The sequence below is a fragment of the Lonchura striata genome, chromosome 30 (assembly GCF_046129695.1).
Source record: "Lonchura striata isolate bLonStr1 chromosome 30, bLonStr1.mat, whole genome shotgun sequence".
Classification (NCBI taxonomy): domain Eukaryota; kingdom Metazoa; phylum Chordata; class Aves; order Passeriformes; family Estrildidae; genus Lonchura; species Lonchura striata.
The window spans coordinates 4,564,884-4,579,483 of NC_134632.1; the positions used below are offsets into that span (position 1 = coordinate 4,564,884).

General features: G+C 58.8%; 1 protein-coding gene across 1 annotated transcript; it reads right to left on the minus strand.

Annotated features, from left to right (window-relative positions):
• Window positions 1-1,839: 1,839 nt before the first annotated feature.
• TEAD3 (TEA domain transcription factor 3) lies at window positions 1,840-13,949 on the minus strand. Its single transcript, XM_021536003.3, has 12 exons — window positions 13,705-13,949; window positions 10,320-10,384; window positions 8,368-8,430; window positions 5,651-5,662; window positions 5,179-5,316; window positions 4,929-4,972; window positions 4,765-4,826; window positions 4,323-4,426; window positions 4,036-4,209; window positions 3,048-3,188; window positions 2,694-2,846; window positions 1,840-2,175 (listed from the first exon to the last, which is right to left on the minus strand). Exons 1-12 carry the CDS (start codon window positions 13,838-13,840, stop codon window positions 2,062-2,064), a joined length of 1,206 nt encoding a protein of 401 aa, XP_021391678.1. The 5' UTR covers window positions 13,841-13,949; the 3' UTR covers window positions 1,840-2,061.
• Window positions 13,950-14,600: the final 651 nt, after the last annotated feature.

Below are 14,600 nucleotides of genomic sequence, written 5' to 3' on the forward strand. Positions count from 1 at the left end.
CGTCTGTGTTTTATGGTGGGGGAGTTTTGAGTTTTCATTCCCAGAGTTTTGGATCAGTGAGTGAAACAGAGAAAAAAAAAAAACAAACAAAAAAAACACCAAAAACCTACAAAATGACAAACAAACATGCTACATATGAGAACTTGGCCAAAGAGCCCCAGCACAGCCCTGGCATGGCTTGCCAGTGCCTGGCCTTGGATTTTTCCCTCTCTCTTTCTCCTTCTGCTCCGTCTGCCCTGCTCACAGCAGCCACCTCAGTCCAGCCCCACCACTGAGCCCTTGGCCTGGCACGGGGCTGGGATGGCTCTGCCCCATCCCACAGGGATGGGTGGCTTTTCCCAGCAGCAAGATGTTGAAGTCGCCATGCCTCACAGCACATGTGGCATCAAGGTGGCAGCCAAGGCGCTTTCCTGAGCTCTGGGGCTATTTCTGCTCCTTGCACTGGCAGCACTGAGCCTAAACCTGCCCTGTGCCCCTCCCAAAGTAGCTGCAGTGCCCCTCAAAACACTCCTGCTCTCCTTCCCACTGCCTTCACTTCCCTGCCAACATGAGAAATCCATCCAGACCTGGCCACCTCGGGCTCTGTGCCCCTGCCACCCTGCTCCCCGCCACCTCTGTCCCCTCTGTGACCCTTCTGCACCCTGGGGTTGCTTTCCCCAGACTCTGCCCTTGCAGTTGCAGCCTCAAGACTGGGCACTCTGCCTTGGCTTACTTTGGGCTGCAGCCACAAAAATACCTCCAAGCTGACCCAGTCCCTTATCCTGGCATCCCTCCTGTTCTCTGTCCCCTCTCTGTCCTTTCTGTCCCAAACTCTGCCCACTGACAGCTTGGCCCTGCATTGCTCAATTTATTTTTCCCCTCCCTGGCCACTTCCCACAGGATGCAGGAGAGCGGATGGAGCAGTTTGGAACAGTCATTGCAGAAAAAAAGGCAAAAAAAGGTGAAGGAACAAAGAAAAAAAAAACCAACAAAAACAAAATCTGGAACAAGGAAAATGTACATATACCGAATAAATCAAGCAATCTGCCCTCACTGCTCTCTACTCATGACTCCTCAGCAAGCGACCACAGTGGGGACTCTGAGCCTGGGCCACCCCCCAAGTGCAATTCCTGAAAGTACACAGCTCAAGGAATCCCCCACAAAACCCAGCCAGAGATGGAGGCATCCCAAACCTTTCCCTAAACAAGACACTTCCCGTGCAGGGTGGGAAGGGAGCACCTGGGCACTGCAGAGGGCCATCAGCCTGATTACAAGCATGGTATCTTTTTAAAAAGTATTAAAAAAAAATTTAGTTTTCATTAAAAAAAAAAAAAAAAAAAAAGGGTAAAAAAGGAGCCATAAACCCCCATGGTTTGCATTGTCAATGCCCTCATGCCCTCACTGCCACTGTTCCCAGTGCCCCAGCTGGGCGTGGAGAAGGAGCATCCCTGGGGGGTGGCAGTGTCCCCCTCCTCCACTCTGCCCTGCCCTGCACGTCCATCCCCACGTCCTCCCTGGGCCGTGCCACGCGGTGCCAAGGCTGCTGTCGCTGCTGTGCCCATCAGTTTCAGACCTGGCACGGTGCTGCATCCTCCTGACCGTCAGTGCTCGCTGCCCTCCTCTCCACTCAGGACTGGGGCCACTTCTGAGCGAGGCTGGGGGTGGAAGGAGGGGTCGTCCTCTGCTCCAGCATCCTGCTGTGCTGCTGCTGGCACGGGGGATCCTGGCCTTCATCAGTAACACTGAGGGCTGCTCTCTCCCTCTCCAGTGCCAGATGTGGGTTTCCTTTCTCCCTACACTTCCTTTCCTATTCTTCTTGTCTTTTTCTTTTTTCTTCCTTTTTTTTTTTTTTTTGGTAATTTTGTTTATTTATTAAAAAAAAAAAGAAAAAGAAACTGTTCCTAAGTAGAAAACATCTGCGATCACAAGTCAGTCATTTTTGGCTATTGGTTTTTCTTCCTCCTCCTTCTTCCTCCTGTCTTCAAATGACTTCTCACGAGGCAACAGGCACGGGTGGCATTTCTGCACGGCCCCCTCCCTCCCCTGCACGCCCCTCGTGCCCCTGCCTGTCCCCAAGGGCCCCTAGTCCTTGACCAACTTGTACACGTGGTGCTGGGCGCCGTGCTCGCTGGTGGACACCTCGAAAACGAAGGCAATGCAGAGCAAGGTTTCCTGGGTATCCCTGTTGGTAACAACCTGCAGCAGAGCAGAGGGTGTTAGGGGAGTGCTGTGCCCGTGCTGTTATCTGGGGGGGTTGCATGGGCTCAGCCACAGCCACTTCGCACCATGAAAAGATTTGCTACCCGTTATTCAATTTAATTGCACCATCAAGACTTGCTACCCAGTTTTAGGGATGTTGCACAGGCTCAGGAACAGCCCAAACTGCACCACCAAAAATTTGTTTGGGGGAGGTCGCAGCCAGGCCCAGCCACTGCATTTGCGCCACCAAAAAACTGCTACAGATTATTTGGTTAAGTCAAAGAAACTCAGGCACAGCCAATTTAATTGCACCCTATTTTTCTCCCTATTATCTGGAAGATTTGTCCAGTTTTGGGCACGGCCACTTTGTTTGCAGCACCAAGATCTGCTGCCTGGAACTCAGGCTCTGCGTGGGCTCGGGCACAGCCAGGTCTAAGCAGGGCCAGCAGGGTGGATGCAAGTGTGGGCTCCACACTCCTGGTGTGACACACCGCCTGGAAAAGGAGGGGAGGTACCTGCAGGATGGTGAAATTCTCCAGGACACTGTTCATCATGTACTTCTCTGGGAGGTGCTTGAGTTTGTGGATGAAGTTGATCATGTACTCGCACATGGGAGACCGGTGGATGCGGTAGACGAACCGGCCGTTCTCCAGCCGTGCATACTCCGTCTGCAGGGGACAGCCAGGGTGAGCAGCTGTCCCATGGCTGCTGGTGCCCAACTGGCACATGACAATGTCCCCTCCACTCCACCCATAAGCATGGTATAGGCACCCATGTGTCCTACACCCAGCTCTGGGTTTTTTTCCATCCCAGGACCCACCGTGCACCAACCCTGACCCCTTCCCGACCCTGTGGGGCACGGAACTCACCTCCACCTTCTCCACGACCTGCTTCCCAAAGGAGCACACCTTGGTGGAGACTGTGATGGTCATGTTCTCTGCACTGCTGTACTGGCTGCTGACACCATAGAAGGTCCCTGGCCCGTCCTGGATCGTGCTGTTCAGATCCGCCTGAAGAGAGGAGAGGGACAGAGGCTCCCGTGAGGCACCACCACGCCCAGCTCTCGGTGGGGACGAGGGACACCAGCTTTCGGAGCTGCCCAGGATGCCACAGCCCCAGAAGCCTGTAGCTCAAGGATGACCTGTTGGAACTCAAAATGTCTCTCAGACATTTTTAGAGGTTCCAGGCCTTGGTCAGAGGCATTCTAGACCCTGGCAGGCAGCTGCAAACAGCTGTGATTTTGAGTTTGAGCCATGGAATGAGTTACCAACTTTGGAGGTGGAACAAGCAGTCACAAAGGGTTAGATAGGATAGTAAAAGTAGTTACAAAACAGAAGGGAAATTTTTTAGTATTGTATAGGGGAGTTTTAGCACCTGTACAGGGGGGTGTTTACTTTGTACATGGGGGTCAGAAGTTCTAAGATGGAGGAAAGTGGGCTGATCCTCTTCTTCCTCCTCCTTCTTCCTTGCCTCCATGTTCTCGGTGATGTTGGCATTCACAGATTGGTTTAGAGTAGAAAAGCACTTGGTAATATAGGTAGTAGGTATTGGGGAAAAACTGTAAACATATTATATGTAATATATCATATAAAAGATAGCAGCAGCCCTGGGTGGGGGGAGAGAAGAAGAAGACACCAGACAGAGAGGGTGTCAGAAGTTTGTGTGTCACAGCCACAGCCCGAGAACACAATCTGTTAGATAACTAGCAATAAACTGCCTTGAGACAGAACAAGAGGCTGCGGAGTTTTTCTTTGGAAGCTCGGGTTGGAGGAGAGACTTCACCACCACAAGAGACCCCAGACCAAGCCCAGGGTTCTCACAATGCCCCTCCCCACCCTAACCCTCCCAGCAGCATACCCAAAACTTGACGAGAAAGAAGGAGTTCTGGGGCCCACGCTCATAGAGCTCCTTGAGGCCGCCTTTCTTCTCGGGAAACTTGTCGTAGATCTGGCGGATGTCCACGGCCTCCAGCAGCGGGTCGCTGTACGAGGGGTTCGTCTGGCCGATGTGCACGAAGAGGTGTTTGCTGTACTGTAGGGAGCGGGGTGGGGACAGCAGCACGAGAGGTCAGGCGGGAGCGAGGTGCCGCGGGGCACGGGGAGGGACGGGCAGAGCCCGGGCGGGCTGGCGGAGGGGACCGTTACCGTTTCGGCGTCCCGGGGCACCTCCATGAAGGCGGAGTACTCGAGCAGCCGGAGCTTGGCGGAGGCGATGGTGCGGTCCTGCCAGACCGGCACGGCCGAGGCAGCTGGCGGGAGTGGAGCCAAGGGCTCGTAACCTGGGCCGGGGGAGTGACACGGGGGTGGAGGGGCAGCCAAAAACCGGGGTGACCCCCCCTGCAATGCTGCTGTCCCCACTGCATCCCCCACCCTCTCGTAGCGCCCAGCACAGCGTGGCTAAAACATGGGGGTACTGGGTGGGAAGGGGCTGGAGGGTCCTGCTCACTTTTTGCTGGATTTCAACCCAGGATTTTCCCCCATAGAGCTGGGGAGGAGACACAGGTGGGGGGCACCGTGCGTGAGAGGGGACAAATATGACCTGGCAGGGACACTGGGTGCCCTCCAAGGGGGTAAGGACGTGACTTACTGGCTAGTGATGGAGGTATGGGTGGCTGGATGGGGTAAGCTGGTTGTGCAAACGGTTTAATGCTGGAAAGGAAAAAGCATCATCAGGTTACCAAGCCTGGGATGCCCAGCCCCTTGCCAAGGTGGGGTCCTGCTGGTGCCAGGTGTGGAGGGGTCTGTACTTACTCCTGAGAGGGTCCAGGCTGTCCTGGGATAGGCCCACTCCAAAACTGGGGAAACAGCACAGGGAGGAGTCAGTGGTTTCTGACTCCCCACTCCTAACATTTCCTTCCTCACCTGCTGCAAACAGCAGGGAGCCCTGCATTGCCCCCACGGCTGAGAACGGCTGTTGAACATCCCCCTGCCCCGTGTGCAGCTCACAGTGTCCCCACCACCCCGGGGTGTCCCCGTCTGGGGGCCGTGGGGCTGTCCTCACCCTGGGGGCAGCAGAGAAGACGGCCTGAGGAAGAGGAGGAGGGGGGCTGAGCTTGTTCTGCAGGACGCTGGCCGACACGATCTGCGCCGAGGACATGGAAGCCATGCTCTGCAGAGCCTTGTCCTTCGAGACCTGGTCCTGGGGGGAAAAGGGGGGACAGGGGGGAGCAGGGTTACAGGGGCAGACTGAGCTCCCTCATGCTCAATTCAAACATGTCTGACAGGTTTTGCAAAGCCAGCAGCCAATCCCACAGCCCAGCCAGGGACGGGTGCAGAGGCATCCCCCCACCCCCTCTCAAACATTAATAAACAGCTGAAGCTTGCCAACATCCTCTGGGCAAAAGCTGACGGGTCTGGAAAATGCCCCCTCCCACTGCTGCTGGTGGCCCTCCCTCCTTGGGGATGGCCCCTCCATTGGAGAGGGCATAATGCAATGGAGAACAAAAGGAATTTCAGACTCAAGCTCAACTTACCAAGTTCATGGCCTGTCCGCAAAAGAAAGGAAAAAAAAAACAAGGTTAGAGTGTCATGGGAACCTTTGGGTACTCTGTACACTTCCCCTGAGTCAGTGCTGGTGTCAGCTGGGGCAAAGTTAATTTTCTCCATGGCACAGGCATGGGGTGGCATGAAGAGAATTAACTCTACCCAGGCTGAAACCAGCAGAGCTGGGTATCCCCCACCCTGGCTCATCACCACAGCCCGACCTGGGGAGTGAAGCCCCTGACCTGGCTGGTCACCAGGGGAGGCACAAGGTGGCCTAATCCCACCAGGAATGGGATGCCAAAGCCTCCCACCCATTCTTTGAAGAGGTCACTGTGGTGAGCCAGGCCTGTGCCTTTCTTGGCTTTTCAAAATCCCCTACAGCCTCCTCAGAAGCCCCCAGTGCTGGTGGCTGGGGCACGGAGAGGAAGAGCTGCTGGGATGCCCTGGGACGTGGGCACCAACTCCCCCTGTGCTGTGTGTGCACTGACAGAGGAGACCAATCGTTTTTTCCTTTTGCTCCAAAAGTCACAGCACTGCTGGGCAGGAGCTCCAGGGCTCCCAGGTCCTGCCTGCAGCAGGGCTGCTCCTCCACCTGCATTGCTGGGACACGTTCATGCTGGTCCCAGAGCACACCCTCCCTCTGCTTTTCCTCTGAACTTTCCCCAGGGATCAATGCTTCATTTATTTTCACCTGGGGCAGGGCAGGAGGGTGGGCGTGCAGCCACACGCCGGGAGCACGAACACACACATGACTGCAGCTCAAAAATACAGATACTGCTCGTGGCTGCAGCTCAAAAATACAGATACTGCTTGTGGCTGCAGCTCAAAAATACAGATACTGCTCGTGGCTGCAGCTCAAAAATACAGATATTGCTTGTGGCTGCAGCTCAAAAATACAGATACTGCTCGTGGAAGTGTCTTCATCCCACAGGACAGTGCTGGCTGAGGGCAGGGGGCTGCCTGCACTGATCTTGAGAAGGAATGTTCTGTATCCTCCCAGTATTGGTCAGGGGGATCTCTGCCCTGGCTGCTCCATGCCAGAATCCTTCAGGCAGCAAGGCTGGAGATGAAGAGCACAGCCATAGACCCCTGGGGTAACTCCTGCCTCCAGTTCCCCCTTGCTCTGCACTGTGCCATGTGGCAAGGAAAGATTTTATATTTTTTTATATTTTATTTTATTTTATTTTATTTTATTTTATTTTACTTAATTTTATTTATTTTATTATTTTATTTTATTTTATTTTATTTTATTTATTTTATTTCTTATTTTATTTTATTTTAATTTTTTAAAGGCTTCTGCTGCTGTTGACCCTGCTGCCTGCCCCCTCACTTCCCCAACTGCTCCTCTTGGGGCTGGAGACTGGGTTTAAGACATACAAGCCCAAAGGAGCATCCCAAAATAAGGTTCAGATGCTCTCCCTGGCTTCTCCTAGCAGACCAAACCCTGGTCTGGTGGTGGGAGCCCTCCTGGCATCCCTCTCATGGGGCACTGGGGCTCCTGCTGAAGGATTTGGGGGACATGTCTTGCTGGGCTCCCAGGCAGCACAAGCTGGAGTTTGTTGTGAAAGCTTTGAGGATGAAAATGCTCCAGCTCTTGGCAGTGCCCCTTGCTGCCAGCTCTGCCAGCGGCCTGCACTGCCAGCCTCAGTGCTGGAGATGGACACAGCAGCAGGACAGGGGCACCTGGTGATGCCTTTGGCACCTCAAGGTCGGCAAGGCTGAAAGATTTCCTGGGCTCCCACTCCCACAGCGAGGCAGCAAATCACCCCTGGAGCCAAGGAGCTGCTCCCTGCTGTGACAGTGCAGAGATTAACTGGGGCACATGGAAGGAGCTGGCTGTGCCCAGGAGGTGACTGTGCACTGAGGACCTCTCTGTCCCCCACCTGGCATCAAGCAGGGCTTGGTCCTTTGGTGATGCCCTCAGTCCTGGTCATGCCCCTCCATCATCACCCTCCCCGCTGCCACCACGAAGTTTGGTGGGAACAGTTATGGAAAGGTTAGTTGGGCTCCAGTTAGGAGGAAGGAGAGAAGGAAGGAAGAAAAGAAAAGCCAACCAGAAAAGAGAACGATCAATTTTTTTTCTCACTTGGCTCCCTTGGCTCCTGGCACTGTGGCCTCGTCCCCAGCAGCATGGCCCCAGCTGGACCTGCTGCCACTCACATACATCCCTGTGGTGCCCCTGGGCTGTGCTCACACCCTGGTGCATCACCCTGGGCTGGCAGCCTGTGGGGACCCCTGGGCCCCCCACATCACACCAGAAGCTGTTCTGAGCTGGGGCAGGCTCCCTGGTGGAGGGGAGTGGGCTTTGCACAGCTTGCCTGAACCCCACTGTGCCTCACTGGCTGCCCTGGGGGGCCCTTCTCCTTGTGGGAGAACCCCTGATGGCCCAAAAAAGGGAGCAGCCTTCACACATCACCAGAGGAGGGTTTAAACCCACATGGCAGAGCCCTCGCCTGGATGCAAAGGGGGATTTTGGCACCAATTCGCCCTCCTGGAGGAAAGGGAAGGGCTCTGCTGCCCCTCCTTGCGCTTCTCTCGGGGCATCCCACAACGACGCCTGTGAAAACCATCTGACCCAAGGAGCCAAGTGAGGGGGAAGGAAAATAAACACCAAAAAAAGAGAGGTAAAACAGGAAAGCAAGCAGCACACCGCAGAGCCGAGTGCGTTAGTCGCCAGCAGGCGGGGGCCAGGCGAGGCAGGGCGTACCTTCAGCTTGGACTGAATCTCACGAGATTTCCGTCGGGCAAGAACCTGCAAGTGGCTAGAGACCTGCAGAGAGAGAGCAGAAGGAGAGGGGGAACAGCAGAGCCGTCAACCAGAGGAAAGGAGGAGGAAGGAGAGGGGCTGCCCATGCTCACAGAGACACCGCCGCGGACACCTGGGCAAGGGCGCCAACGTACCTTGATGCCAACCTGGTACTCCCGCACCTTCTTCCGAGCTAGAACCTGTATGTGGCTGGACACCTAGCGCCCGCCACGCCGTTCGGAAAGGAAAACACAGAGAGCGTGAAGATCCGTTCCCCCCGCGGGCGGGCTGCTGTCCCCGGGCCTACGGAAACGGGGGAGCGCTCTGGCTGCTCCCGGAGCTGCTGGGCGTCCTGCACCCGCCAAGAGCTGCAGGAAGGAAAGCTGTGGGGCACCCCGCTGCTGCTTTGTGCCCACCCCAGGCTGGGGTGGAGCTCCTTGGTGTAAAGCTGCTGCAGTTGAGAGGGTCCCCGTTTACCACCTCTTGGGGACAGACAGACCCTGCCAGCACCGTAAGCCTGGCAAGTTGGAGGTGCCCCGGGCCTGCAGGTCCAGGAGGGACTGGCACATTGCCCCAGGGCTCATGCATGTGGGAAAGGTGAGAAAAAAGTTGGGGTTTTGTGTCCAGGCCCCTGTAAGAGCAAGACCTAAAGAAAAGGGGCTGATGTCCAGGCAGTAAAGGCACAGCGTGGCTGAAGGGCCATCCACAGGAAGGTGGGTGTCCACACGCTCACAGGGCTTCAGGGCAGATTTTGGCAAAAATCTGCTCCCACCAGTGCCAGGCTGTCCAAGAGAAGACAGCAGGCTGCCCAGGAGATTACTGCACAGTGGGATCAGTGCTCTGAGTGCTCTCTCCCATGGTTTTCCTGAGTCCCCCCAGAACACTGCATCCTTCCCCCATGGAGGGGGGTCCAGTTAAGTCTTTAAGCCAGAAATGAAGCACTGGTCTGAACATAAAACCAGTGGCCAGACCCTGGTCCCTCTCCTTTCAACTTAAGTCCTGGAGGAATGACCTCTGCAGTGTCTGGGGACCAGCATCCCTCTCTTGTGGGGACTTGTGGCCTGGGACAGTCCCAGAATAAGTGTCCCAAACCCAACCATCTCCCTGTGGTGGGGGATGCTCCCAAGCATCCAAGGCCATGGGCTCTGCCTGGATGGGTGGCCTGGCTCCCAACTAGGGGCCACCAGGAGGGAAGAGCCACTGGACTCATGACAAAGGGACAAGTCCCATCGAGGGCTGCAGCAGGCCACTCCTCAGACAGGTTTGGTAAAACAAAGGCTTGCAGGGACCTCTGTGTGCTCCTGCCCTGCCTGCATCCCTGCCTGTCCCAGCATCCCACCAGGCAGGGCGGTGAGAGCAGGGCAAGGGCTCTGTGGTACCTCCAGCCCCACCAGGACCAGCACCACAGCTCCACACAGCCGGTCCCTGACCCGTGGCTGGCATGGGGATGCCTTGCTCCCAGCCCATGGGGTTTGCAGTGCCTTTGCTGTGGCACCTGGCACAAGTGGCACAAAGCCTGGCAAGGGGCAGAGATAGGAACAGTCCCCAGATCCAGAAGGCGCAGCAGAGAGACCCATGCAGGCACACACAGACACACACACACTGCCCAGAGAGACTCTGAGGGCTCCTGTCACCCACAGGTGCCCCCAGCCAGGCGGGGGGCCCGGGTGCTGCCTGCCCCCACACCCCCAGTTTCACGGCATCCTGGGACTGAGGAAATCCCAGGGGTTTTGTGCTCACAGATGAAGCTCTTTGCAGAGGATGGGAGACCTGCTGGCAGCAGCAGTGGCTTGAGGAGGGCACACAGATGATGAGCATGCAGCTGGACATCCGCTCCCCCTCGGGCTTACCTGGCACCGCCTCCCACCCCGCCCCAAGACCACCCCAGGAGAAAAAGCAGAGCAACGCCTCACCTGCTTCCTCGTCCGTGTCTTCCCCGTTCGCAGCTTGATGTAGCGGGCAATCAACTCGTTACGCCCTGCGGGCAGAGCCTGGGGTCAGCCCCGGCACACGGGGGGCATCAGCCCCAGGATCCCCGCGGGGCATCAGCCCCAGGGCCCGCGGGCATCACCCCCAGAGCCCCGCGGGCATCAGCCCCGGTACATGGGGGGCATCAGCCCCAGGGCCCCCGGGGGATATCAGCCCCAGAGCCTGTGGGGCATCAGCCCCAGAGCCCGAGGGGCATCAACTCCAGGATCCCTGGGGGGCATCTGCCCCAAAGCCCGCGGGCATCAGCCCCAGAGCCCGCGGGCATCACCCCCAGAGCCCCGCGGGCATCAGCCCCGGTACATGGGGGGCATCACCCCCAGAGCCCGCGGGCATCACCCCCAGAGCCCCGCGGGCATCACTCCCGGACCCCGCGGGCATCACTCCCGGACCCCGCGGGCATCAGCCCCGGACCCCGCGGGCATCACCCCCAGAGCCCGCGGGCATCACCCCCAGACCCCGCGGGCATCACTCCCGGACCCCGCGGGCATCAGCCCCGGTACATGGGGGCATCACCCCCGGACCCCGCGGGCATCACCCCCAGACCCCGCGGGCATCAGCCCCGGTACATGGGGGGCATCACCCCGACCCCGCGGGCATCACCCCCAGAGCCCCGCGGCCCCCCGGCTGCCGAGGCCGGCGCTGCCAGGAGGTGGCGCTGCCGCGACAGCGTCGGGGCGCGCTGGGGGAGCCGGGGGCGGCCGGGCCGGGCCCGGGCAGGGCTCCCCCGCACAGGTCACAGGTTCGATACCAGCCGCGGGGTCCGAGCGGGGTGGCGGCACCAGGGACCCCCCCCGCAGCCCTGCCTCAAAGCACAGCGCCCCTCGAACCCACGGCAGAGCCCCCAGCAGAGCCAGCGAGCGCACCCCGGGCATCCCTGCCCGCAGGGGACGCGGGCTGGCCCCCCACCCCCGGCACCCCGCTTCCCGTTCACAAGCCGGGCTGGCCTTTCCACCAGTATTTCCTAACGTCCTGGTCTAATTCGAAGCAGAAGTTGCTTTTGCGCCACATTTCGGGGGCCAGCTGTGGCCAATCTACGTTCAAACGTCAGAGCAGCTGGGAGCTTTCTTCTCCCGGCCCCGGCCCCCGCCGCCCCCCCCGCGCACGGGGGCAGCCAGGCACGCCAGATTTATTTTAATGGACCAGATGGTCGCGGTTGGAACTTGTCGAAATGCCCTTGGAGCGGGTTTCGGCTTTAAAAGAATAAAAAAATCCCTTAAAAAAAAAAAAAATACACCCACCCCCCCGCCCTCCTCTTCCAGCCCCATTGGCCCCCTCCCAGCCCCACAGCAACTGGGCCCTCCTGGGGGACACACACATGGGGACAGACAGGGCCAGGTGCCACGCAGAGACAGCTGCCCCTTGGGGTGCCCGCGGCAGACAGGAGCTGTGGGTGGGTGACAATGGGGGTACCCCTTGCACAGCCAGAATGGCACCCCGGTGTCACCCTGAGGCACAATTCCCACCCTTCCTGCCTCCCAGCCCGTGCTGGCTCCCTCCTTAGCACCCAGCAGGGGCCAGGTCTTCAAGGGTGTCCTTTAAGCCAGGTGAGATGACACCTGTAGCAGGGACCCTGCTGCTGACCCCCAGTTTGGGGGTACGCCTTCAAAACCCCCCTCTGCACGCCCTGCTCCTGAGTCCCATCCTCTGCCCCCCATACCCTGCCCGTGGGAATGAAATAGGGAGAAAAAAATACTGGAAAGAAATGTGGGGCCTTCCTGGAGTTGGTGAGCCACTGCCGCCCTAGTGCCCAGCACGCAGGGCCAGCATCTCCTGCACCCATCCTGCCAAACACCATGCCCAGGGCTGCACCCTCACACCATCCCTGTGCCCACGTGCCCTGCCCCTTGTCCCCTTCCCTGTGATTCATCAGGACCGTGCCATTCCCTCCGAGAGGGCACGTCCTCCTCCAAATTACCACATTCCCCAAATTCCTCTCCCCTGACACCACCACGTGAACCAGTTGGACAGGCTGGGTTAAAAATAACCCGAGCCTAGCAAGGCCCAGGGTGCCCGTGCTGGGTCCTGGCTCCCCAGCTCCCACCTCGCTCTGCCACCCCCACAGTGCTGGCACCAGCGTGCCAGGGGCTGGCACCGCCATGGGCACCCATGGGACCCCCAAAAAGAGGGGTGCTGAAGGAGAGCAGAGGCACTGGCACACCATTATGCTGCCTGATGGCATTGCCCATGCTGGCAGTGCCCCCGGCACGCTGGCTAATGCCAGCCAGGGGTCCCGGGGGTCCCAGTGGGGAGGTGCTGGGGAAGGTGGGGGGAGATGAAAGGCCGGCAGGGGCTGCTGCCTCTTTAAGCAGCTGCCAGATGTCTCTGAAAGGCTGGAAAAACCGGTTGGGGCGTGCTTCGAAGGGCCAGGCTCCCGGCGGCACTTCAGCTATTCCCAGAGAAATCCAAAAAATGCATAGGCTTGGGAAGCCCTGTGCTCCCCCGCCTCCTCCTCACCCCGCTCCTCCAGCAGCCCCGATGCCGTGGGTTGGGGGCCCTGGCAAATGGGGTGGCACAGGTAGCTGGCACGGGTGTGGGGACAGTGGCAGAGTGCTCTCCAGCAAGCCTCGTCCCTTTTGCCCCTCTCCAGTGGCGCTGGGGGAGCCATCGCTGCGACAGCAGCATCCTGGGCAGGTGTATTTTGGAGGCTGGGGATAGAGATGCCAGCCCTGGTCCTGTTGTCACCATGGGGTGCTGGTAATATGGCAGCCTGCTCCTGACTTTGTGGTCACTGGCCCTTGGGGGTGACATCATGGGACGTGCAGGGCAGGAGGTACCAGTCCCTCCCCTGGCAGGGACAGGAGTTTTGGGAGACACTGGAAATGAGGCCGACACTCCAAAATCATCCCCCCAGCGGGGCTGACCAGCCCTGCTGCCACCAATGAAGTCACCAAAAACTGAGCAGGGTGCAGGTGGCTCGGGGTGGCTGAGTGACCCTTGCCACAGGCTGCTCTGGCCACCAAGTCCGGTCGGGGAAGGTTTGGGGAGCGCTGTGGAGGCACAGGGGAGCAGGAGGGCTGGGGCTGCCCTGGCCCCGCAGTCCCGCGCCCGCTCCCTGCCCGACGGCTTCACCAAACCAGTCGGTCCGGCAGGGCCGAGAGAGGGAGGGAGCGGGAGGGAGAGCCAGGGCAGAGGGAGGGGACACAGGTCACCGCCACCTCCCCAGTCCTGCTCCAGGATGAACCCGAGCCAGCTGCTTTCGGGGCTGGGGGATGCTCGAGGGCGATGCCCCAGCATGAGTTTGGGGCAGGAGGTTTTTCAGCTCAGCCCTGGCCGGCAGCGCGGTGCCTTGGCGGTGCCTCCATCACTCACCGTACATCTTGCCCTCATCGGAGAGGATGATTTTCCTCCGGCCGCAGGGTGGGTAGATCGCCAGCGCCTCCTGGAAGCTCTGCTCGATGTCTGGACTCCACACTCCCTCGGCATCATTGTCCAGACTCTTGTCCATGCCGTCCTGGCCATCTTCCCGCCCCTCCCCAGGGCTGCCGCTGGCGTTCCAGCTGTTGGACGCTATGGTGCTGGCTGCTCTGGGCTCCGACCCTGAGCCCCCACGGATATGGGACAACCTGCTGGGACACAGGGGACACCTGTCAGAGCCAGGAAGCCTTGCTGGGGCATGGGGTGCAGTGGGAGCACGGGGCCAGGTCCGTTCATGGCCCTAGCCCTGCTCTCACTTGCACCCAGAGCAGCATCTCGTTGTACGGCATCAGACACACAAACAGGCTTTCCTTGGGGGCAGAACAAGATTTCTACGAGTACTCCCAAATCCAAGCCACAAGTGACCACCCAGGATCCACCCAAATAAAGTTTGGGAAGAAAACTGTCCCCAGCTACTGTATTACCCATACAAGGAACTTGGGCACATGCTGTTTATGGCTGACACCTCGGGACAGGGTGGCAGCAGCCCCACAGCCTGTGAACCCTGACCCTGCACCAGTACCCACTGCCAAACAGCAGTCTCCTTGGGCAAGCTGGCCCAAAAAACATCCCTAGGCCCCAAAATCCCGGCTCCACCATGCCTGGCAAAGGCAGAGCTGGGATTTGAAGGGAGATGCTGAGCAGCTCCAAGCCAGACCCCACTAATGGGAACCAGGTGGCTGGAGCAGTCCAGCAGCCCTTCCCCTGGTACCAGGAGAGGCCCCCCCACCCTGAGGATGCTCAGCTGGGGCCTCGAGCCCTCCCCAGCTGGTTGGGTGATGCTGGGGAGC

Coding starts and splice junctions, on each gene's coding strand:
- TEAD3 (XM_021536003.3), bottom strand. CDS start 13,840: ATGGACAAGAGTCTGGACAATGATGCCGAGGGAGTGTGGAGTCCAGAC. Junction 8,431..10,319: donor AGACACGGACGAGGAAGCAG/GTGAGGCGTTGC, acceptor CTCTCTCTGCAG/GTCTCTAGCCACTTGCAGGT. Junction 4,827..4,928: donor CAGCCTGGACCCTCTCAGGA/GTAAGTACAGAC, acceptor TTTCCTTTCCAG/CATTAAACCGTTTGCACAAC.